Source organism: Anomaloglossus baeobatrachus, chromosome 3 (genome assembly GCF_048569485.1).
Source record: "Anomaloglossus baeobatrachus isolate aAnoBae1 chromosome 3, aAnoBae1.hap1, whole genome shotgun sequence".
In the NCBI taxonomy this organism is placed as follows: domain Eukaryota; kingdom Metazoa; phylum Chordata; class Amphibia; order Anura; family Aromobatidae; genus Anomaloglossus; species Anomaloglossus baeobatrachus.
The window spans coordinates 332999014-333024057 of NC_134355.1; the positions used below are offsets into that span (position 1 = coordinate 332999014).

The 25044-nt window shown below is 44.5% G+C and overlaps 1 protein-coding gene across 2 annotated transcripts in view; it reads left to right on the forward strand.

The window, feature by feature from the left end:
- ATG5 (autophagy related 5) overlaps positions 1 to 25044 on the forward strand; it is a 256782-nt gene that overhangs the window by 115134 nt on the left and 116604 nt on the right. For both annotated transcript variants that reach the window (XM_075340076.1, XM_075340077.1), the window contains exon 6: positions 24381 to 24475. In XM_075340076.1, the coding sequence (XP_075196191.1) occupies positions 24381 to 24475 (95 nt within the window). The remainder of the gene's footprint in view (positions 1 to 24380; positions 24476 to 25044) is intronic.

Below are 25044 nucleotides of genomic sequence, written 5' to 3' on the forward strand. Positions count from 1 at the left end.
ACCTAAAAATTCAAAGTTCAAAAATTGACATTTTCAAATGTTTTACTTTTTTTTTTTTGTTTTCTTCAATATTTTCATAAATACAAATTTTGAACAAAACTGGCCACTAAAATGAAGTGTTCCAGAGTCATTAACTCATAAAGTGACGCATGTCTGATTTGAGAAATGAGGCTTGGTCATTAACGTACAAAGTTGCTTTGTCCTTATGGAGTTAGAGGGGTTATCCGGCCTTGTGCAGTTTTCCGGTAAGCAAGGCAGCTTACAGAATCCTAAAGTACACACTGTTGGGATTCAGCTGGGCTATCTAGTTTGAGTGGTCTTTACATTCCGACTAGTTTCATTTGCTTTTCTTAGTGTTTCATTGAGAAAATGGGATGAGAACCAAGCTAGCACAAAAATAGTTAGATAATAAATGAGCAAATTATAAGTTGCTTATACAGTGGAACCTTGGTTAACGAGTAACCCAGTTAGCGAGTATTCCGCTTAACACTAGAAGTCCCAGAAATTTCGAGCTCACCCCTGAAGTCCCGAAAGAGGTTCAAATGACATACAATAAACTGAATAGAACTAAGGCTGCTTTCACACTACGTTTTTTTAACATGCGTCCTGAACGTTTTTTTGCTGCAAAAACGGATCCAGTGCAAATGCGTTTTCATTTCAATGCATTTGCAATGGACTTGCGTCAACATGCGTGCAGTATTGTCAGAATCCAGCGACTTGCAGTTTTTTAACATTGTTTAAAAACGCTACTTGTAGCGTTTTTGAGCTACGTCCAAATACTGCAAGTCGCTGGATTCTGACAAAACTGCACGCAAACGCATGTGAACGGTGGTATACTGATAGACAGGATCCTGTTTGGTGTACTGAGCATGCCCAGAAACCACAGAGAGTGAGTTTGTTTCTTTCTCTCTTTCTCTCTCTCTTTTGCTTTCTCTCTCTCTTTTTGTATTTCTTTCCCTCTCTCACTTTCTCTCTTTTTCTCTCTCTTTCTCTCTCTTTCTCTCTCTTTCTCTCTCCCCTTCTCTTTTTCTCTCTTTCTCTCTTTTTCTCTTTCTTTCTCTCTTTCTCTCTCTCTCTTCCTCTCTCTCATTCTTTCTCTCTTTCTTTCTCTCTCTCTTTCTCTCTCTGTCTCTCTCCTCTTTTTTTCCCCAGCGGCATCTGAATTTCCAGTCTGTCACGTTCAGTTCCACTGAATCCAGATCACATGACTCCAATGCCCACAGGATCCTGTAAAATAACACTTGCAATTGCATGCATTTTTCTTTAGAAAAATAGGATCCGCTTTTGCAGCAAAAAAATGTTCATAACGCATGTTAAAAAAACGTAGTGTGAACGCAGCCTAACTAGAAACTAAATGGCTAAACTCAATGGAAAACAACAACCTCCTGTGGTGCGACAGTAATGGCTTTAATTACAGAACAAAAGACGGTGATTATAGGATGTTAGCTAAAATCCTTCAGGTCATTCAACCCGTCTCTGGGTTCCAAAGGTAGAAATGTTAAATGACCCCTCTCTGGGACTTCTAGTGTTAACGAGCAAAGCTTGCTGCAAATTTGTAACTCAGTTTACGAGCAAGCTTTGCCGTACGAGCAACATACTCACCACACACAGTTCCGGTTCCATACATCCACCGTGCTCTGACCTGCTCTTACAGTCCGCACAAACATGCACACACACACACACACACATTATGCTCACCTTACCTTCCGTTCCATTGCTGGCCTCACGGTTCTTTTAGTTCGCCGCTACAGGATGTGTATCGGTAACCATTTCGATGAGGGGAGGAGCGTCCGCTGTCAGCCGCTACTCAAAGGCTGCGCGCTGACCAATCAGAGGCAAGCGGCTCCTGCCAGTCTGGCATCGGTCGCGATTGTTACCCGATACACATCCTGTAATGGCGAACTGCAAGATCCAGGAGGCTGGTGATGAAACGGAAGGTAAGATGAGCATGTTTGTGTGTGTGTGGAATGGCACAATAGATGGAACATTTAACAAGTTGTGGAACGAATTGTCTGCATTGCATTAATTTCCAATGGGAAATTTTGCTTTGCTAGACAAGTAACTTTGTTAACAAGCACACTCCCAGAACAGATTGTTCTATTAAACCAAGGTTCCACTGTATCTGCATTAAAAGTTGAAAAAAATTATGCATAATCTATAATTTGATATCTTATTTTAGAGAAATCCACACTTTTCTTAATATGTCACGTGCTATCAATGGGAGACATGTAATGGCTGACAGGCTGTTCTCTTGTTCTTACTGTATAGTTAACCCAACCTCTACTAACAGCTACCACCCCATATCACTACTCCCGTTCACCTCAAAACTCCTGGAACAGCACGTCCATGCTGTACTTTCCTCCCACCTCTCATCTAAATCTCTCTTTGACATCCTACAGTCCGGCTTCCATCCTCATCATTCTACCGAAACTGCCCTGACTAAAATCACGAATGACTTACTGCCAAAGCTAACAAGCACTTCTCCATACTCCTACTTCTAGACCAGTCCTCAGCCTTCGATACTGTCGACCACTCCCTCCTAATACAGATCCTCTCTTCCCTTTGTGTTAGAGATCTCGCCCTCTCTTGGATCTCTTCATACCTTTCCAACCGCACTTTTAGTGTCTCCCACTCCCACACAACCTCTTCATCCCGCCATTTCTCTGTTGGCGTCCCTCAAGGCTCTGTCCTGGGACCCTTACTTTTTTCTATCTGCACATTTGGCCTGGGACAACTCATAAAGTCCCATGGCTTCCAGTACCACCTATATGCCGATGACACTCAGATCTACTTCTCTGTCCCAGATGTCACATCTCTGCTGTCCAGAATCCCGATGTGTCTATCTGCTATATCCTCCTTTTTCTCCTCTCACTTCGTAAAGCTCAATGTGGCCAAAACTGAACTAATCATCTTTTCTCCATCTCACCTACACTCTCCACCTGATCTATTACAATAAATAACACCAGGCTCTCGCCAGTACCCAAAGTTCGCTGCCTTGGAGTGACCTTTGACTCTGCCTTGTCCTTCATACCACACATCCAATCCCTCACCACCTCCTGCCGTCTTCAACTCAAAAATATTTCCAGAATCCGTCTTTTCCTCAACTCGCAATCTACAAAAATACTAGTGCATGCCCTCATAATCTCCCGCCTCGATTACTGTAACATCCTCCTCTGCGGCCTTCCTGCTAATACGCTCGCCCCTCTCCAGTCCATCCTTAATTCTGCTGCCCGACTGATCCACTTCTCTCCTCAATACCACCCCGCTTTTCCTCTCTGCAAGTCCCTCCACTGGCTCCCAATCTTCCACCGTATCCAATTCAAACTACTAACACTGACCTACAAAGCTGTGCATAATCTGTCTCCTCCGTATATCTCTGAACTAATCTCCCACTACACTCCAACACGTCACCTCCGGTCCTCCCAAGATCTCCTTCTCTCCTCCTCTCTCATTCACTCCTCACGCAACCGACTCCAAGACTTCTCCCGAGCATCCCCAGTCTTCTGGAACTTGCTGCCTCAACACGTTAGACTATCTGCTACCCTTGCAAGCTTCAAACGGAACCTGAAAACCCATCTGTTTAGAAATGCCTATAATCTACAATGACCTCACTGCTTCACTACCGTGGGGAGCTGCCGCCTGACCACCGTGCGGAGCTGCCTCCCAATCTACACCCCACCTACTGTCTCCTCCCCAAAATCCTATAGAATGTAAGTCCGCATGGGTAGGGCTCTCTTCCCTCTATACTAGTCTGTCTACTGTAACTTGTGTATGTATTCTGTATGTAACCCCTTCTCATGTACAGCACCATGGAATTAATGGTGCTCTATAAATAAATAATAATAATATTATTACAACTGTGAGTTATTACTTAGTTCATATTGGTAATGCCAACCTTTAATTTAAAATTAATCTCTGGGGAGGCAAATTATCAGCGAGATCTATGTCCGCCCAAGGAATTTAACAGCATCTAAATATTAAGAAAAATGTGGATTTCCCTCAGGGCTGTGAAGTCGGAGTCGTGGAGTTGGAGTCGGTGCTCATTTTGGTGGAGTCGGTATAAAATGCACTGACTCCGACTCCTAAAATATATAATAAATTGGGGACAGTAGTTCAATGCAGAATGTGCTGAATATTTTTTCATAGGAATTTGGGAAAGTTATGAAATGTTTTATAAATGGCTGTTGTATTCCTGATCTAAGGCTACATTCACACAGCGTTTTTGCTGCGTTTTTTGAGGATACGTTTGTCAGCTGCAAAAGCAGATCAGCTTTTTTAAAAAAACGCATCACCTGAAAGGTTTTTGAGCTCATAAATAATGCTTTCAATAGCAAAAGCAGATTAGAAAACCACCACAAACTGACTTTCTCATTCTTTGTGAGGATCTGTTTTTGAGCACAAAAACGGATACTCACAAAACGATGTGTCTGAATGTCCTATCTTGAAACCCATTGCCTTTGCTTGGATGCCCAGAGTCACTGCATTTCACTGAACTATTTTGCCATCAATGTTCGATATTTTTGTGACAAGAAAGAAATTGTTACCAATATACTGACAGTAAAAGATACTAAAGCTCATCACACCAGCCAGTTTCTCCAGGCCTTAGTGAAAAAAGTTCTGCTAGATTACAAACTCAAAAAAACCCAAGTTCTTGCTATTGTAACGGACAATGCTTCAAACATAAGTACAATTAAACTGATGAATGAGAGTAATGAACAACAGCTAGAAAAAAATGTAGGATTCAGTATGTTTGAGATGGAAGGCCACAGTGTTGCTCATGAAACTGAGGAACAAACAGATATTACAACAGAAGAACAGCAAAATGATACTTTAGGATTAGATGATCTTGTTGAAGCTGCTTCAAAACACTTTCATATTCATCACATGCGCTGTGTTGTGCACACGCTGCAGCTGGCAATAAGAGATAGTCTGCAAGAGGGACCCCGGTTTCACACATCAGTCTTTTCGCCGGTTTGGCGGATGTGTCGCACTCCAGTACAGTGTATACAGTACAGTGGCAGCGCGACAAACGCCGGTCACATGCTGTCATGTGACCCAGAAGTTGCGGTGCTACCACTGTACTGTATCGTACTGTACTGGCGTGCGTCGCATCCGCCAAACTGGTGAAAATCCAGATGTGTGAAACTGGGCGGACATGCTGGAAATCTGATCGGAAAAGTGAGAAAATTAGTTATTGCCCCCAGAACCCCTAAAATTGATTCCATCTTGAAGAGACATGCTGGGAAAGGGGCAATTGTTGATCAAGACACTTGGTGAGGCAGCACATATTTAATGACTGAGTGATTGCTTGAACTAAAATCATTTCTTATAGATATGGTGAACCCTCAAGTAACCTTAAATTGAAGATCAATGGACACAGGGGGCTGAATTGAAGGAATTGCTTAATCACCCATTTACCGTGACTAAAAAATTACAAGCTGAGGATTTAACTCCTGGCATTTTCATAAGGGAGTGGAAGAACTTGCTATTTTGCCTGTCCCAAAGAGGAGGTTTAATCCCAGATGGCATTTCTGCTTCAATGAAACGAAGAGAGACACAGCTATTGGAAAATAAAATTCTTCTGGCAGCTGTTTATGTGGACCCAAGTCATCGTATACTGCTTGATGATCAACAGCTTACTAAAGGAAAAGAAGCTTTGAGTGAGGTAGCAGTTAGGATGAGCGGCTACAGGACTGCCAGGCGTAAGAGTACTTGGGTCCTGACAGTGCTACTGCTGCCATATCTTCATCCTCATCAGATGAGGAGTTTAACTTTGACAATTATTTGGATGACATGGAGCAGGCAAAGTGTTGCCGCAAAGAAAAAGATTTCACTCCATCTCCTATAGCAGCAGATTGACCAGATTTCAGTAAAATTTTTCACTTGCTCTCAAAAAAATAGAAAAATTCAACCTTTCATCAAAACTGACTGTGCATGAGGCAATTCCTTTATATCCGGAAATTGTTAGAGATGTTGCCCATGTGGTTACGGCTTTGCCTCCAACCCAAGTTAGTGTAGAGAGGTTGTTTTCTAGCCTTAAAATTATTAGGTCAGATTTGAGGTCATCTGCGAAGGAGGATCTGATGGAAGCAATTCTATTTCTTACAACAAATTCATAGACTGCACAAATGTTATTTACTATGTTTTTGTTGAAATCTGTTTTTTGCCCTTACATAGTGTATTACATAGTGTTAGTATTATATATATAACACTATATAATAAACTATGTAAGTGGCAAAAAATAGTTTTCAACAAAAACATACTAAATAATATTTAGTATAAAGCTTATATTTAAGTGAAAAATTTATTGTAGTACAATGTGAACATCAGACATTTAATCATTTTTATGATACAATAATCAAGATATTTAAATCATAAAATATATTTATTGTAATACAACTTTAGAACACAAAAAACTGTAATAAATTGTAAATATGTAATACAATATGTAATGTGTGTGTATATATACACACACACAAGATATATTTGTAATCTACTGTATATTACATAGTGTATTACCGTATTTTTCGGACCATAAGACGCACTTTTTTTCCCCCCAAATGTTGGGGGAAAGTGGGGGGTGCGTCTTACGGTCTGAATATAGGGCTGCGGGGAATGAGGGTGCTGCGGTGGAGTGGGTCATCGGGGGCACGAGCAGGCTGTAGCAGCCTGCCGTGACCACGTGGACCCGCTCATTTAATATGCACGCCCATCCTCCTGCCCATCATCTCTCAGCGCTGAACCCGGCACTAACAGGTGGGCTGGATAATGGGCGAGGGATAAACAGGCGGCCCGCATGATCACCCCTGGCAACTGCAGCCTGGAGTGATCATGTGCGGCTGTATTCACTGCCCCCCGAACATCATCATCAGTGCGGGGGGCAGTGAATCAGTACACATTACTCACCGTTCCCCTGCAGCATCACGATCTCCTCCTGTGTCCTCCGGTCAGCTGACTTGCATGGAGAATAGCGGCGCGCACAGCGATGACGTCAAAGCTGTGCACACGCAGCCGCCGGCACAGACAGGAGGAGATCGTGATGCTGCAGGGGAACGGGGACGGCTCCACTCAGCGGCGCTGCCGCTGACATAGACGGTAAGACGAGCGGTGCTGCAGAGAGTGAGGTGAGTATGAACGTTTATTTTTTTTTATGTGCCACAGGATGCGGCCATACACCAGGATGATGGGGGTATATGAGCAGGATAGGGGTTTATTATGAGCAGCATGGGGAGTATATGAGCAGGCTGGGGAGTATATGAGCAGGATGATGGGGGTATATGAGCAAGCTGGGGAGTATATGAGCAGGCTGGGGAGTATATGAGCAGGCTGGGGAGTATATGAGCAGGCTGGGGAGTATATGAGCAAGCTGGGGAGTATATGAGCAGGCTAGGGAGTATATGAGCAGGCTGGGGAGTATATGAGCAGGCTGGGGAGTATATGAGCAGGCTGGGGAGTATATGAGCAGGCTCGGGAGTATATGAGCAGGACATTACCCCATAACAGTGTCAGCAGCAGATCCTCGCCCCATAAGTGTGTCATGACCACATTTTTTGCTTAAAATTTTATTTACCTATTTTCCGCCTCTAAAACCAGGGTGCGTCTTATGGTCCAGTGCGTCTTATAGTCCGAAAAATACGGTACATATTTACAATTTATTACAGTTTTTTGTATTCTAAAGTTTGTATTCCAATAAATATATTATGTTCTATCTAAATATCTTGATTATTGTATTATAAAAATGATTAAATGTCTGATGTTCACATTCTATTACAATACATTTTTCACCTAACTGTAAGCAAAATATGTGGGAGTCGGAGTCGTGGAGTCGGAGTCGGTGCAAGGGAAATTGAAGAGTCTGAGTCGAAGGTTTGGCTAAGGCTGCTTTCACACATCCGGTTTTTGCAGTGCGGCTAAATCCGGCTCTAAAACCTATGCAACGGATGCGGCAAAAAAAACACATCCTTTGCATAAGTTTTTGCATGCGGCCCGTCCGGTTTTTTGGCGGTTGCGGCACGCTACTGAGCATGCGCAGTGCAAAAAACCACATGCGGCGGCCGGATGCGGTTTTTGCCGCATCCGGTGTCCACAGGCATGCATTGGAAAAAGCACCGCATCGGCCGGATGCAGCGCAATGCGTTTTTTTTCACCGGACAAAAACAACGTGCCAGGCAACGTTCCATCCGGCCGCCGCATGGGCTAAATATGCCGCATCCGGCAAAAACCGGACCAAACGCAAGGCCATGCGGCACAATCCGGCACTAATGAAAGTCTATGTGGAAAAAACGCAACCGGCGGCAAAAAAAAACGGTTGCGTTTTTTCTGCAAAGAGCCGGATTGTGCCGCACAGCAAAAACTGGATGTGTGAAAGCAGCTTTACTGACTCCACAGCCTTGGTTTCCCTGGAATAAGACATCAGATGGCAGATATCAAGGTATCATTTTATTCTGCTTTTTATGGCCATTTTGCACGTATAGATGACTTAGGGTACCTTCACACTTTAGCGATGCAGCAGCGATCAGACCAGCGATCTGACCTGGTCAGGATCGCTGCTGCATCGGTACATGGTCGCTGGTGAGCTGTCAAACAGGCAGATCTCACCAGTGACCAGTGACCAGCTCCCAGCCAGCAGCGACGTGCAAGCGACGCTGCGCTTGCACGGAGCCGGCGTCTGGAAGCTGCGGACACTGGTAACTAAGGTAAACATCGGGTGTGGTTACCCGATGTTTACCTTAGTTACCAGCTCACACCGCTTAACTTAGCATGTGCAGGAAGCAGGGGTCGGCACTGGCAGCGTGAGAGCTTCGGAGGCTGGTAACGAAGGTAAATATCGGGTAACCACCTTGGCTACCCGATGTTTACCTTGGTTACAGCTTACCGCAGGCTGTCAGATGCCGGCTCCTGCTCCCTGCACATTCAGGATTGTTGCTCTCTCGCTGTCACACACAGCGATGTGTGCTTATCAGCAGGAGAGCAACAATAAAAAAACGAACCATGGCTGTGTGTAACGAGCAGTGATCTCGCAGCAGGGGCCAGATCGCTGCTCAGTGTCACACACAGCGAGATAGCTAATGAGGTCACAAAAAACGTGACTCAGCAGCGATTTCAGTAGTGATCTCGCTGTGTGTGAAGTACCCCTTAGGAGGGTTGATCATACTGACGTGATTGATCTTATGATCTTAATCTCTTCTGCTTTGGTTTTTCTTCATATGTGAAGATTACAATAAGGTAGGAGCTATCTAAAAGATGTTGCCTGTGTGATCATTACTTCCAGGAATTACTATGTTGTAAAATGGAAAATATGTCCACTAGTGGTCACTAATGCCGTTGCCCTTTAATATTTACACAGTGTGCTTTTGATGCGGTTCAGTTGTGTGTTGGGGGGGAGCATTTCCAGGTTTTGTTTTGAAGACCGAGGCCAAAAGTGACATATGCTTTAATTCACATTATCGTTAGTGTGTGTAATGATGTCATGTAACCAAGGGTTTCTTTTCATTTTGAAGTGTGCTTGCATGCTGGTGACTGGAGAGACGGCTTGTTCTTATGTCTATTTCATGTCTCATATTCATATCAGTATGTGGACATCTAACTTTGCCAGTTATGAACTGATTCTTGTTGAATCATCTAACAGTTTTGTGGGTGGGGGTCTGTTTGTTCTGAAAATCACTCTCGCTTTTCTACAGGCTTAAAATGGTGAAACACCCATTCTTGCCAGTATTGTTTCCTATCTGTAGAAAATGTATTGTAATTCACAGAAACCTCTGTTAGTTCGGGCAGCATGATTTGCAGAATGACTACACTATTGCTGCCGTGTGCTTATTACTCTGAAATGCTAAGAGTGCATAGGGAGAGGACTGTCCGTCAAAGGCAGTGGGGCTGGGACCAGCTGCCTCGGTCTAGTCATCCGAAAGCTATTGTGCCATCTTTTTAAAACATTTTTTTTCCCAAAAAAGTTGCAACGTTTTAGGGTAAAACATAGACAGCTTCAATAGCATACGCAGTCTATAGTAATAGGGCAGCATGAATCAGCTGAAAGATTCCCTTTAGTACGTTATTTGTAATAAATACTTAATTTGCTTAGTACGTATAGCTTTTATGCCTTTTTTCTAAATATGTTTTTTGTTTTGGGAAGCTGTTTAATTTTCATTTCTTTTCCCACTTACCGCAACAATTCGAGTGTCATTCATGAAGAATTTATGTAATTGGCACCAATAGCAAAACACACCTTAGATGACCACACGTAAACAACCCTTTGTGATCATCTTGTTTTATTTCCTCTAATCTGTAACAGATCACAACTGTTAGTGCTATGTATGGATTTCCTGAATGACTCATGGAATAGGTTTGTACGGTTATTGTGACAAATATTGTGTAACTTTCACAACTTCTCTAAGGGTATGTATACACGATCAGGACCCGCCGCGTCCTTGATGCGGCGGGTCCTGACCTATGGGGCCGCGAGTCTCATCCGTAGGAGACCACAGCCGCTCATGCCTACGATCCAGGCTCGTTCACTTGCGGTCTCTCGCTGTGTTCTCCCAGCGGAGAATGCTTGCTTCTTTACAGGAAAGAATTGACATGCTGCGGCTTGGGAAGCAGCACCGCAGGTCAGTTTTCGCTGCGGGAAATACAAGCACAGTGGCCATGGGATTTCTAAAAATGGTTATTGGACTCTTCCCAGCCTAAAAATAGCAGGCCACAGCCGCCCCAGAAGTGGCGCATCCATTAGATGCGCCAATCCTGGCGCTTCGCCCCAACTCATCCCGCGCCCTGGTGCGGTGGCAAACGGGGTAATAAATGGGGTTGATACCAGATGTGTAATGTCACCTGGCATCAAGCCCAGCAATTAGTGATGTCCCGGCGTCTATTTGATACCAGACATAACTAATTGACAGTAATAGCAAAAAAAATTGACAACCAAAAAAAAATGTATTTGAAAAAACACTCCCCAAAAACATATCCTCTTTCACCAATTTATTGAAGAAAAAAAAATTGGGTCCGCAGTATCCATTTTTGACATCCCACGGTGCCTCTGGACCTTCTAGAATATGGGGGGGCATGCTCAGGGAACGTGTCCCCCATTTTCTAGTAGTGCAGACCCTCCATTTGAGGAGAGTGGGTGCAAAAAATCTGCACCCACTCTCCCCGGGTCACAGCTGCACAGTGCCGAGCAGCAGCAGCCAGCGCAGCTCACACTGAAGACAGGAAGCCGTCAGCTGCTCGGCACATGTGACCGGTGCGCACTGTGAAGGAGGGGGCCGCGGGGCATCAGCGCTGTGACAGGTACGGGGGTTACCGGGGGACACCGGAGGACACCGGGGGAATAGGGGGTGACCTGGCAGGGCCTGGGGAGCAGTTTTCTGTCGCATGTGTTATTGCACATGCGACAGAAACAGAGGAGTAGGGCGGCCGGTGCGCTGCTGTGCGCGCGGCCATGTTGGATTTTCGGGAGGGGGGTCGGGGGTCGGGGCGGCACTTTGGCGACACCGGGGGCTTTCCTGAACTTTGCCAGGAAGTGAGGTCAACAGGAAACCTCTTGACCTCACTTCCAGGTAAATGCCTGCGTTCTGTATGCCGACAAAGCCCGCGGACCGCAACAAAAAAGCAGCTCACTGCGGTGTAGCTGCGTTCTGACCCGCATCATTGATTTCAATGGGGGAGAGAACGCAGCCACAATGCAGAAAAGAAGTGACATGCTGCTTTTCTTTCCGCACCGATTTTTGGCATCCAAAACGCTGCGTTTAGAAACGCAGCATGTGCAATGATTTTTCGGCTTTCTCATACACTTTGCTGGGAAAGCTGAACGCATGCAATTTGCCACTGAAACGCTGCGGTTCTAAACGCAGCGTTTCCGCGGTAAAAAACGCAACGTGTGCACACAGCCTAAAGCTGTGAGGGAATCCAGTGATAGATTTGTTTGCAATGAAAGTGAATACAAAAATGAGGCTATTTTTCCCCTTAAATCCTCATGACCAACCCTTAGCGCTTTTACGCCTTCAGTCAAAAGTAGAAATTTCCTCTGAGTTATGCCTTCTCACTTTTTAAATTTAATACCAAAAGTATTGAAAAGATAAGGAAGGACAGAGCCCGGGTTCTTCTTACAGCCCCGAAATGGCCAAGAAGGGCAAGGACTCCTTGAATACCTCTTCTATAAGAAACAGTATCTTAGCGTCTTCCCCAGATTCTGACCCTTCAATCTCAGGGTCTTGTTTTCCATTCATAGATAAAAAAACCTGAGGTTAACTTTCTGGCTTTGGACAGAGATTAAAGAAGTGCCTCTCTGACAAACTAGTTGCAGCACCTTTACGATTCGCTCGCATTGGTGAGTAAAAAATTGCTCCCGTTCTCATCCAGAAAAGTTGGATGCGTGTCATGCATAGGTGATTGCTTATATTATGCGAATGTGAAATTATTTTCTCGCCCAGCATCCTTATGACATCCGTATGACATGCGTTTTTTTTTCCTTTTGCAGCTATTATTCAACAATTATTTACAGGAGCTCTATGGTATAGAATGGTAATATATCCATAAAAAAGGATGCCACTAGGATGGTCTGTGTGGCATCGGTTTCTTTTTCTCACACCCATAGATTTGCATTGGCGAGTCTCGTGCACTTGTAGCATGCTGCGACTTTCTTTCTCATGCTAATTATAGTTGAGAAAAAAATCTCAGATCACCCCCACCTCATCGAATAACATTGGTCTGAGTGTAATACCTTTTTCTTATTGGATTGCACTCGTCTTATTTATACACTAGTTTGAGCAAACCCTTAAAGTGTAAAAATCTAGTTACCGCAAAGATACAGGACCTGGGCAGCTCAGGAATTGATCCATTTGATTCAGAGCAGATCACTATTCCAACAATTCTAGAATTCTTTCAATCTAAATTTGAAATAGGCCTGGTGCTTAATACCCTAAAAGTGCAGATTTACACCCTTTGCTCTCTATTTTAACATAAGATTGGTGAACATACTTGGATTATTAGAACTCTTGGGTTGTTTTCTGGTCCCTTTTGGCTCTAGAGTACCCCCAAAATGCTTGACCTCTGGCTTTAAGACTCATTAGAACCCATTTTGAACCAATCGAAGACATTTCCTTTAAACTGTTGACAATAAAATGTTGTTTTCTGATTTCAATTACGGTACATCAGCCAGACATTTTGGGGAACGCCTGCCAATTTCTATATGTCCTCCATACACCGTTATTCTGGAGGACCATATCGTCGTAAAACCAGACACGACCTTCCTTCGTAAGATAACCTTCAAGTTCCATAGCTCCCAGGCAATTGCATTTGCCTCCTTTTGCGAAAACGCAAAATCAGAAAAGGATAGGGTATTCCCTATGTAGAGGTGAGGAGATGTGCTATTAAATATCTTAAGTTCACTTATCCCTTTTGACTGGTCTCTTTTATTGCAGTTCGGAGGCCTAAATAAGGGAAATGCTTCTTCCAAGTTAACGATAGGTGGATTAGACAGGCCATTACCTGGGTTTACAAATCTTTCTCTACTCCAGTACAGTACTGCCTAATCCACTAGGGCCATGTCCATGTCCTGGAAGAGAAGGTCGAGGATTCTATACAGTCCATTTGTAAAGCAGCTGCTTGGTGTTGTCCATCTAATTTTTCACACAATGCAGACTTGATCTCTTCTGTTCTGATCTTTCTTTCAGGCGTATAGTCGTGCACAGGGTGATTCGCTTTTAATATCTTAAGCTGCTGTCATGGGAAAATGATAATTTGGTTCTGTAGAGATCATGACAGCATCCCTCCCAATCCCTCCCTTTTTATTTTTTTTAATCATTGTTCCTATTGTGTGGGGGAACAGATCACTTGGGTGTGCAAAAAAAAGAAGGATATATGAGCTCACCACATGAAGGCAACCTCTTTCTTAGAAAATACTGAGAAGTGGTGGGAAGGTCTGCCTTTTTTGTGTCAACCAGTTTACTGTCCTGGGAGGCAGACCCTCTTTCATGGTGCTGTCATGGGCTCTGGAAAATTACCGGTGAGGGTAGTTAATAATTTTTTTCATGTGACAATGCCAGAAATGGGTAGTTATGTGTTTGTTTTTGTTTTTTTTTTGTTTTTAAAAATTTTTTTTATATTGAACACAGTAAAAAGAGATGGTGAATAAAAAAAAATATATTTTTCGGATTATACGACGCACCAAGATTTTAGAAAAGGAAAATTATATAAAAAAAAATCTGAAGCAAAAATGTGGTCATGACACAGTGTTATGTGGATATTGTCTCTCAATTCTGCACTAATGTCCCCCATCTTGGACATCTATGCATATACAAGTGCTTCTCAATAAATTAGAATATCATCAAAAAGTTAATTTATTTCAGTAATTCAAAAAGGGAAACGCATACCGTATTTTTCGCTTTATAAGACGCATCGGATTATGAGACGCACCCCAAATTTAGAGGTAAAAAAAATAATGGGGTCCATCTATACTCCGGTGTTGTCTTACCGGATGGGGGCAGCAGTGGTGGTGAAGCGGGGTCACAGGAGGCAGAGGTTGTGCTGGCAGGCGCGGTGACGGGTCCGTGGCGGTGTCCGTGGCGGCAGGCCGGTGCGCTGAGTGTCCCAGTGTCCGTGGTCCTGGTTCAAATTATGGCGCCTGGAGCGGCACATGCGCAGATGGAGCTCTCGTCCAAGGGCTCCATGTGCGCATGCGTTGACTCCCGAAGCGGCGCGTGTGCAGATGGAGCTCTCATACAAGAGCGCTATCTGCGCACAAGCTGACTCCTGGTGCCATCATTTGAAACTGGTACCGCGGACACACTGGGAAACGTGCCGCACAGCCGCTCGCACGCACAGAGTGGCAGCCAGCAGGCCGTCCGCCCACCCGCACAGAGATGCAGCCAGCACCGACAGGCACCCGGCTGCCGCCCGCACGCAGCCACAGGCACCCGGCTGCCGCCCGCACGCAGCCACAGGCACCCGGCTGCCGCCCGTACGCAGCCACAGGCACCCGGCTGCCGCCCGCACGCAGCCACAGGCACCCGGCTGCCGCCCGCACGCAGCCACAGGCACCCGGCTGCCGCCCGCTCGCAGCCACAGGCACCCGGCTGCTGCCCGCACGCAGCCGCAGGCACCCGGCCGCCTGAACGCACCCGATCGCCGCAGAGACAAACCCCCAAGTAAAGCAATATTCGGATTTTAAGACTCACCCCTCATTTTCCTCCCAAATGTTTGGGAGGAAAAATGCGTCTTATAATCCGAAAAATACGGTATATTGTAGTCATTACACACAGAGTGATTTATTAAGTGTTTATTTCTATTATTGTTGATGATTATGGCTTACAGCAAATAAAAACCCAAAAGTCATTATCTCACAAAATTAGAACATTATATAAGATCAACTGAAAAAAATATTTTATACTCCGAAATGTTGGCCTACTGAAAAGTCTGTACAGTAAATGCACTCAATACTTGGTTGTGGCTCCTTTTGCATGAGTTACTGCATCAATGCGGCGTGGCATGGAGGAGATCAGCCTGTGGCACTGCTGAGGTGTTATGGAAGCCCAGGTTGCTTTGATAGCAGCCTTCAGCTCGTCTGCATTGTTGGGTCTGGTGTCTCTTATCTTCCTCTTTACAATACCCCATAGAGGGTTTAGGTCAGGCAGGTTTGCTGGCTAATCAAGCACAGTGATACTGTGCTTATTAAACCAGGTATTAGTAATTTTGGCAGTGTGGACATTTGCCAAGTCCTGCTGGAAAATGAAATCTCCATCTCCAAAAAGTTTCTCAACAGAGGGAAGCATGAAGTGCTCTAAAATTTCCTGGTAGACGGCTGCGCTGACTTGATAAGACACAGTGGACCTAAATCAGCAGATGACATGGCTCCCAAAAACATCACTGATTGTGGAAACTTCACACTAGACCTCAAATAGCTTGGATTGTGGCCTCTCCACTCTTCCTCCAGACTCTAGGACCTTGATTTCCAAATGAAATGCAAAATTCACTTTCATCTGAAAACAACACCTTGGACCACTGAACAACAGTCCAGTTCTTTTTCTCCTTGGCCCAGGTAAGACACTTCTGGCGTTGTCTATGAGTCATGAGTGGCTTGACACATGAAATGCAACAATTGTAGCCCATGTCGTGGATAAGTCTGTATGTGGTGGCTCTTGAAGCACTGACTCCAGCAGCAGTCCACTCCTTGTGAATCTCCTAACAATCATATTAATACTGTGGTTATCCCGGTTGCTTGTGCACCTTTTTCTACCACACGTTTTCCTTCCACTCACCTTTCCATTATATGCTTGGATACAGCACTATGAGAACAGTTAGCTTCTTTAGCAATAACCCTTTTATGGCTTACCCTTCTGGTGCAGTTTGTCAATCACTGCCTTCTGAACATCTATCAAGTCAGCAGTCTTCCCGATGATTGTGGAGCCTACTGAACCAGACTAAGGGACCATTTTAAACGCTCAGGAAGCCTTTGCAGGTGTTTTATGGTAATTATTCTAATTTTCTGAGATAATGACTTTTGGGTTTTCATTGGCTGTAAGCAACAACCATCAGCATTAACAGAAATAAACCCTTGAAATAGATCACTCTGTGTGTAATGACTGTATATAATAAATGTGTTTCCATTTTTATAATGAATACCGTGTTTCCCCGAAAGTAAGGCCCTGTCTTACATTAATTTTATCCCCAAAAGTCCCACCCTGCCTTACTTTCGGGGGAGGCCTTACATTGGAAAAAAAATGACAATCCTCCCCCCTGCAGCCTCCCCATTGTTTGAGAGTCTGGCATCCACCCCATCCTCCCCCCTGCAGCCTCCCCATACAGTGGTTCTGCCCTCCACTCTGCCACCACACACACTGACACATACGGTACCGGTACAGGCCCACACTGCACCCACACACATATCGTACCGGTACCGTACACACACACACACACACACACACTGACACATACAGCCCCATACGGCACCCATACACATACCATACACATACCGTACACATACCGTACACACACACACACACACAGAGAGTTTCGGAACTTACCGTTACTTTCCTTCTGTTTCGATCTCCTCTGCGGTGCCGGGCTGACGATTCAGATGCCAGGGACGCTGGACCAATCGGAGCGAGCCTGCAGGCGGTGACGTCGCGACTGATTTCGGCCAATCAGCTGCGAGCCGGCTGACTGGCCAATCGCAGCTCGAGCTGAGGGCCAATCAGCTGCGAGCCGGCTGACTGGCCAATCGCAGCTCGAGCTGAGGGCCAATCAGCTGCGAGCCGGCTGACTGGCCAATCGCAGCTCGAGCTGAGAACCAATCAGCTGCGAGCCGGCTGACTGGCCAATCACAGCTCGAGCTGATGGCCAGCAGGGAGCCTTGCGGGGGCCATTCACCGGAGGCGGACCACGGGTGGCACGAGACTGGAGAAGGCATGGATGGAGCGAGGGAACAGCGGCAAGTTCCTGTACTTTCCCCCCATATGCGGCCATACTGTCCCCAGTGACCCCACCCATATGCGGCCTTACATTACGCCGCGACCACCACCCATAGGCGGCCTTACATTCCCCGGGCCCCCCGCTACCCTGCCTTACAATCGGGGGGTGCCCTACATTGGCGGACCCCCCCGAAACCCCCACCCTGCCTTACTTTCGGGGGGGTCCTACTTTCGGGGAAACACGGTAACTGAAATAAATTAACTTTTTGATGTATTCTTATTCACTGAGATGCACTTGTACATTTCTAATTGGAGGTATTTGCGAATATTATTATTACTACACCTACTACATATTGGGACAGGATCTTGGAGATAGGAATACCTGTTAAATTGTTTAATTGTGAATGCTACAACTGATTTTTGTTAGGAAAAAAAGTGTTTGTAATTGCAGTAAGTAAGAATCTTAAGAAAGACTTAGGCCATGTTTCCACGCTGCGGAAAATGCGCGGATTTCTCGCGGAAAAGCCGCGGATTTTCCGAAAATCTGCAGCAGCGGCACTTCCAAGCCATTTCAATGGCATTTTGGAAATGCTGTGTCCATGCTGCGGATTTTTCCGCGGCGGATTTGCCGCGGATTTTGATCCGGAAAAATCTGCAGCATGTCAATTATTGTTGCGGATTTTGATCTGGATTTTGGCTATAGAATGGGGGGAAAAAAAAAAATCCGCATCAAAATCCACGGCAATTCCGCGGCAAAAAAAGGGTGCGGATTTGCCGCGAAAGTCGCGGATTTTCATGCAGAAAAATCCGCAGCAACATTCTACCGTGGACACATAGCCTTATTTTTTTTCATCCGGCCCTAAACCCATCTGCAGTAAAATCCTTTTGCTGAATGCAGCATAAAGACTGTTAATGCTGACAAAACACTTTCTGTCCACAAACCAAACCGTACTTTCTTTTGTTCATATCTTTGGTTTACGAACTGTTCGTCTATTCATATAAGAAAAGTGATTGTTTACAGCGCACCATAACAACGTAGCATGATTTCTTATGGTTAAGTCAAACTGGTTACCTGCAGGATGTGGTTACATTTCGTTGTGCCCCTTACTTAGCTGCAAGCCCGTGGAATAGCAGCCATGTGTGTATTTGCTTCTATGGTATCTAATTATGTAATTCTTTTTTTATATATTTTTTAAATATCATTTTTATTGTACATTTTTTATGAAAATAACAAATGATAAAACTGAAGTATTGTCACAGTAAGTATGGGGACATTCCAAGCAAAAGGGAAGGGAAATCCTGTGTCTAGGGAACGGGAAAATGGTGACCCCTGACCAAACCTAGTGCTGGTCCCTGGGATCCCTCACCACCTGAGATAGAGTCCGCACTTATGTGCTGGGCCCTAAATAGGGAACGGGTGGGATGAGCTGTTTGTCAACCTCACACTAAGGAAGACACAAGGAGGACACACAGGGGTCAGTGCATGAACTGAATGATATCACCAGCACATGTCCAGGCGAGATGGGAGCACACCCACAGGGACGTACTAACATGCTAATGATACCGACTAGCCAGGGGAACTAACTCCCAGGGGACTAGTCCCCTCGCTCATTATCATACGATATAACATCTAACAGAAATACTTTTCTAAAGATCTCTTTATCTATGCTAGTTTATACAGGGACGGTTAGGCAGGGATTAGAAATATGCAGCCAGAACTGCTCGTGATTTTATTTATGCTAATGAGCGTGGGGACTAGACCTAACTAGGCGTTAGTTCCCCTGGCTGTTCACACCTCAGTTTAGTGAGTGCTGTCAGTCTTTTTGTCTATATTAAGAGGGTCATACCTTCTGACCGTGCACCCCTCCCCCACTTGCCATAGGTAATCTTATCCTATATAGCAGGTTCCTACTTGCCCATAGACAGGAGGTTTTTAACCTAGAAAGAGGCTTCAGCATACTGTAGGTACCCAGTTACGAGATATGCTGTGAAGGGGCAACTAGGCAGATATACAAATGGCCATTTATATATGCTAAATATCTAATTTTTCTTAGATTTTCCATAGCAGTAATGCAGGTCCATGTTCAGACATTCATGGTTTTCATACTTTAACATTATCAGAGTGCAAACTGTCTTTTTTTGTATTTTATATCATGTTCAGTTATGCACCTGTTCACACCTCAGTTTAGTGAGTGCCGTCAGTCTTTTTCTCTATAGTTCCCCTGGCTAGTCGCCTCCATTATTAGCATGTTAGCACGCACACAGGGGTGTACTAACATGCTAATGGGGACGACTAACAAGAAAAGGGGACTTGTCCCCTCACTCATTAGCATACTATAAAAGATCTTTAGGAATACTTTTTCTAAAGATCATTATCTATGCTAGTGTCTACAGGGACGGTTAGGCAGAGAATAGCAATATTCACCAAGAACTACTTGTGTTTCTGGGTGCATATTGCATCTGACAGGTTTCCTTTAACAGCTTGGGCATGGAAACGTTAGCACTGCTTGCAGTGCAATCTTATTCTGCAGGGCCACCATAAAAAGTGGAGTTGTAGAAGAAAGCCACCATGAAAAGGAGTATTGGTGGTCATTAAGGGGTTAAGAACATGCACCATTTTTGATATATAAGGTTGTGATCTTTGGCACAGGACATTGATTGCTAAGTATTAGGTTTTTTTTTGCTAATTGACATTAATGTAACCAAATGGGCCATAAAGCCTCTATACATGTGTTGTGATAATCTACTGCTGAGTAATCGGTGATTTTATCATTAGAGGACTACTTGGCCTGCTGCAGGTAGTCCAGCATATTCATGAGCTCTGTATAACTGCTAGATCTGCAGAGAGAAAACATTTGATGAAAATGACATCAAACAGTACAGTAAGTGACACATCGCTGGAATCAGGGTCTCTGTCTTTACCGTATTTTTCGGACTATAAGACGCACCGGACCATAAGACGCACCCTGGTTTTAGAGAAGGAAAATAGGAAAATAAAATTTTAAGCAAAAAATGTGGTCATGACACGTTGTTATGGGGCGAGGATCTGCTGCTCACACTATTATGGGGGTAATGTTCCCAAATTCTCTACTAAGGTACCCCATCCTGGTAATGATCCTCCTGCCTTGTGTATATATATATATATATATATATATATATATATGTCCCTCATCCTGGTATAGCCCCATCTTGCTTTATACTGCCATCCTGGTATGTGCTCCTATCCTGCTATATACGCCATCTTCCTGCTATATACGCCATCATCCTGCTATATACGCCATCATCCTGCTATATACGCCATCATCCTGCTATATACGCCATCATCCTGCTATATACGCCATCATCCTGCTCATATACGCCATCATCCTGCTCATATACTTCCATCATCCTGCTCATATACCTCCATCATCCTGCTCATATACCTCCATCATCCTGCTCATATACCCCCATCATCCTGCTATATATGCCATCATCCTGCTCATATACCCCCCATCCTGCTCATATACCTCCATCATCCTGCTATGTCCTGCATGCTGTGGCACACAAAAAAAAAAAAAATAAACGTTTACCCTCACCTTTCCTCGCTCCACGCAGCGTCGCTCCTCCTCCTGTCTGCCGGCAGTGCTGTGTTGAGCCGGCCACGATCCCTGCAGCATCGCGATGTCCTCCTGTCTGCCGGCGTGACTGTGTGGACACGTGCGCACAGCGATGACGTCATCGCTATGAGCACCGCTAGTTTCCATACAGCCGCGGCTGGCAGACAGGAGGACATTGCAGTGATGCAGGGGAACGGTGAGTACATTGATTCACTGCACCTCGCGCTGATGATGATGATGCGCGGGGAGCAGTAAATACAGCCGAGCATGATCACTCCAGGCTGTAGTTGCCAGGGGTGATCACGCGAGCTGGCTGTTTACTATGCGCGCGTCCCACCCATCACCTTGCCCACCTGTAGCGCCGGCTTGAGCGCTGAGAGATGATGGACGGGAGGATGGGCATGCATATGGAATGAGCGGGCCCACGTGGTCACGGCAGGCGCTGCTGCAGCCTGCTTGTGCCGCCGATGACCCGCTCCACCGCAGCACCCACATTCCCCACAGCCCTATATTCAGACCATAAGACGCACCCCCCCACTTTCCCCCAACATTTGGGGGGAAAAAAGTGCGTCTTATGGTCCGAAAAATACGGTACATTATGCTACTCTCAGATAAGGTAGCAAAAACCCGGTGACAGATTCCCTGTTGATCAGGCTGGTTGTGGCATTATGTAATTGTTCTCACCAAGGAGGAATGTCGCAAATGGAATCTTTGGAGTTCATAAAAAGTATTTTCAGTGCACCTAACTAAATTTGACATTTCAAACCCCTACGCATTAGTTTTTTATAGCCGTGTGTACTCAGATTGCGTAAATCTGATTCATCATTACTGTAGATCATTGTAAATGATATGACAAACATTGCACTTTATGACACAGCATATACCACTGAAAGAGACATGTTTTTTTGTCCTATATTTGTGTTCACATTTTTACTAGTAAAGTGCAAGTTATATTTTTTTTATTTGATTTTAGCCATTATAACCTAATTTTAGTTTTGCTAGGATATTTTAGTATTCTGTAATATTAAATGGGAATTCACAGTATTTACCTGCAGCCTTCATGCTAATCTGTAGGTAAATACTGATTTCCATACATATTGCTTTCTTATTGGAAGTGGCTCTAGGGAAAATGTAAAGTAATATTCTCTTTGCTGCCCCTTGCCTCCAGTCAACTGGCAGCACTGGGGCTGGGGTCAGTCAGTGTTCTGTATCCAGTGAGTGCCACCTCCGCCTTGACTGACATCTCGCTCCGCAGCGTGTGTCCTGAGCTGGATATTGGTCTAGAAGTGGTGGATCTGATTACACCGCGCTCATTACATATGGAGGGCTGACTGATCACACCCCTGGTTTGGGCCAGTTGACTAGAAGTGAGCGGCTGAAGGGGGGAATATTTCTTCATTTTCTCCCAGCAGCCAGACGTCCAATCAAAACGCCACATATAAGAGTAACATTTTATAACATATGTAAAGTTCTGATAGGACATGCCTGGCCCATCATCATGAGTGGGTGATCCTGCTTACACAGCCGTCTTCCAGATTTTTTATCTGAGAGTAATCTCACAAGCTTGGGCAACCAGTGCACGTATTGGTTTAGTAGTGGTTCAAACTGGCAATATAAATCGCACCCAAAAAAGCAAAATAATGACTCCTGGCATTAATGCTCTTTCTACTAGGAAAACAATATGTTTTAATTCATTTACATTTTCTTTTATACACATGAAATGTCTTTCTCATTAGGTTACATGCACACACCAAGTATTTAGAGAGTTTATTATCTCAGTATTTGTAAGCCAAAACCAGGAGTGGAGCAATCAGAGGTATTGTAAAATAGAAACACGGGCACCACTTCTGTATTTTTAACCCACCCCTGGTTTTGGCTACAAATACTGATGTAAAATACTGACCAAATATTAAACTTGTGCACGTGACCTTACCCTGTGTTTTTTTTTCTTTTGCTTTTAAGGGAATCGTTCAGCAGATTTTTAGACCCTAAACTAAAACCATTATCTAAATGATCTGAAATGTTAATTATGACAATGCTTCTCTATTAGAAGTCCGTTTCCTCGAAATCCGTTAGTGAATGGGCCTGACCGTGCACACTGCAGTTGCAGCTCTCCTGCCTCTCTTCCTCTTCCTCTTTTTGCCTCCTGTTAGTGACTGATGTGTCATTCCTGCAGGCGGTGTTTATGCGCAGTAAAGTCTTGATAACATTGCCAGAATTGCCATCTCCGTATGTGCCGCTTCCAGGAATGACTGCATCTGCGCAAGATCAGGTCACAAAGTGACCTATCAGTTACTGTTAGAAGGCTGATGGAGGGAGGATAAAAAGAAAGAAAGGCCGGAGTTGATGCCAGTTTAGGGACTAAAATCCTGCTGACAGTTACCTTTACCACTCATTTACACTGGCCAACTTGTTAAACGACTGCCAAGTGGCTACGTTTGCTGATTGTTGGACATTTAGTAGCTTGTTTAGACTGGCTGACCTTTCTGTGGATGCACACAGAGCGATCAGTAATAGATGGATGTGTGTGTCTATACTGTTGTTGCCCTTGTTCAGCATCATTCCACCTGGTGGATGAGCATTTTCCACGTTTATCAGAGATTGGTAGCCTGTTCACATTGGCCAGTTAGACAAAACAATCACTGATCTCGGGGAGAGCAGCCAGAGAAAACACTGCCGGCAGCCAGCGAGGGCGCTCAACACAGTGACATTCTAGGTGCATTGCCCCCTGGAAAGTATGCAAATCAAAAAGGTCCGTGGAGCTTCTGTTAGGAGTCTCAACACAGAAAATAGCCAGATATCCCTCCGGGAAGGACCTAGTCAAGGAGTGGCTCTTTAGGAAACCACCATAACCACCATATTAAGTGGCCCTTATAGTCAATATCCAGCTCTTGACGAGTTTAAAGATATGACAAGGGAAATATCAAGGCCAGGTATCCATCCACAGACAGCTGTTTCGGGGTATTGCCCCTCATCAGTATGTAGTAGGATTCTGGCCAGGTGGCAGCAATGCCTAGTAGACCAACAAGACAAAACAATCACTGATCTCGGGGAGACCAGCCAGAGAAAACCCTGCCGGCAGCCAGCAAAGGCGCTCAACACTGTGAAATCCTAGGTGCATATTTTTCTGTGTTGAGACTCCTAACAGAGGCTCCACTGACCTTTTTGATTTGCACATTGGCCAGTTATCAGAAGATAAGCATTCCTTAGAATTCTCATTCAGGATACTTGGCTAGTGTAAACACACCCTTACAAAATATGAAGAATGTAAACTTCTTTATTTTCACCTGCTGGTGTAGTGTTCACATGTTCGCAATCAAATTTACACAGAGAGTCAATAGTTTGGTGAACTTAAGCATTTTTGTCTTTTCTTGATTTATCCTAGATAAGTTTGATCAGTTTTGGACGATAAATCGGAAACTTATGGAATATTTGCCAGAAGACGGAGGTTTTCGTTATATACCTTTTCGAATATATCAGGTAAGTGTTTTATCTTATAAGAAGTTTTGCATAATGTCTTAAATGACTTGACTGAGTGTTAGAAAACTTGGAGGTTGTGATCTCGTCTGTAGAGGGAAGTTATGATGTACAATACCAGTTTAGTCTGCGGATTTACGCTCATCAGCTATGTTTTTTCACAGGTAAGGGGGAAAATGTATTTATTATATGCTTACAAGGCAAGTGGATAGGTAAAGCGTCTCCAAAACGGCAGATCTTTTGGCATCTTATCCCTGGCCTAAAGGGACTATATTTTTGCCCATCAAGAAAAAGTAGGTGCTATTGGACAACTTAATACTTTGGTACAAGTAGAAAGAATATAAATGGAGTTGACTTTTTTGCTTAATAGCGAAAATATCTACTCAAACCGAAACTAATGATTAATTGGGAACGGAAATTGCAGCTACCATCATGAAAGCTACCCGATGTTTCAGCAATGGCCCACTTGCACTTCTATGCTTACGATACAGTAATTGTCTTTAAGTTGTGCAGCCTCCTTTTCTCTTTATGAACAAAGAGCATCATGTTCTTAATAGGTGTTAACCACTTAC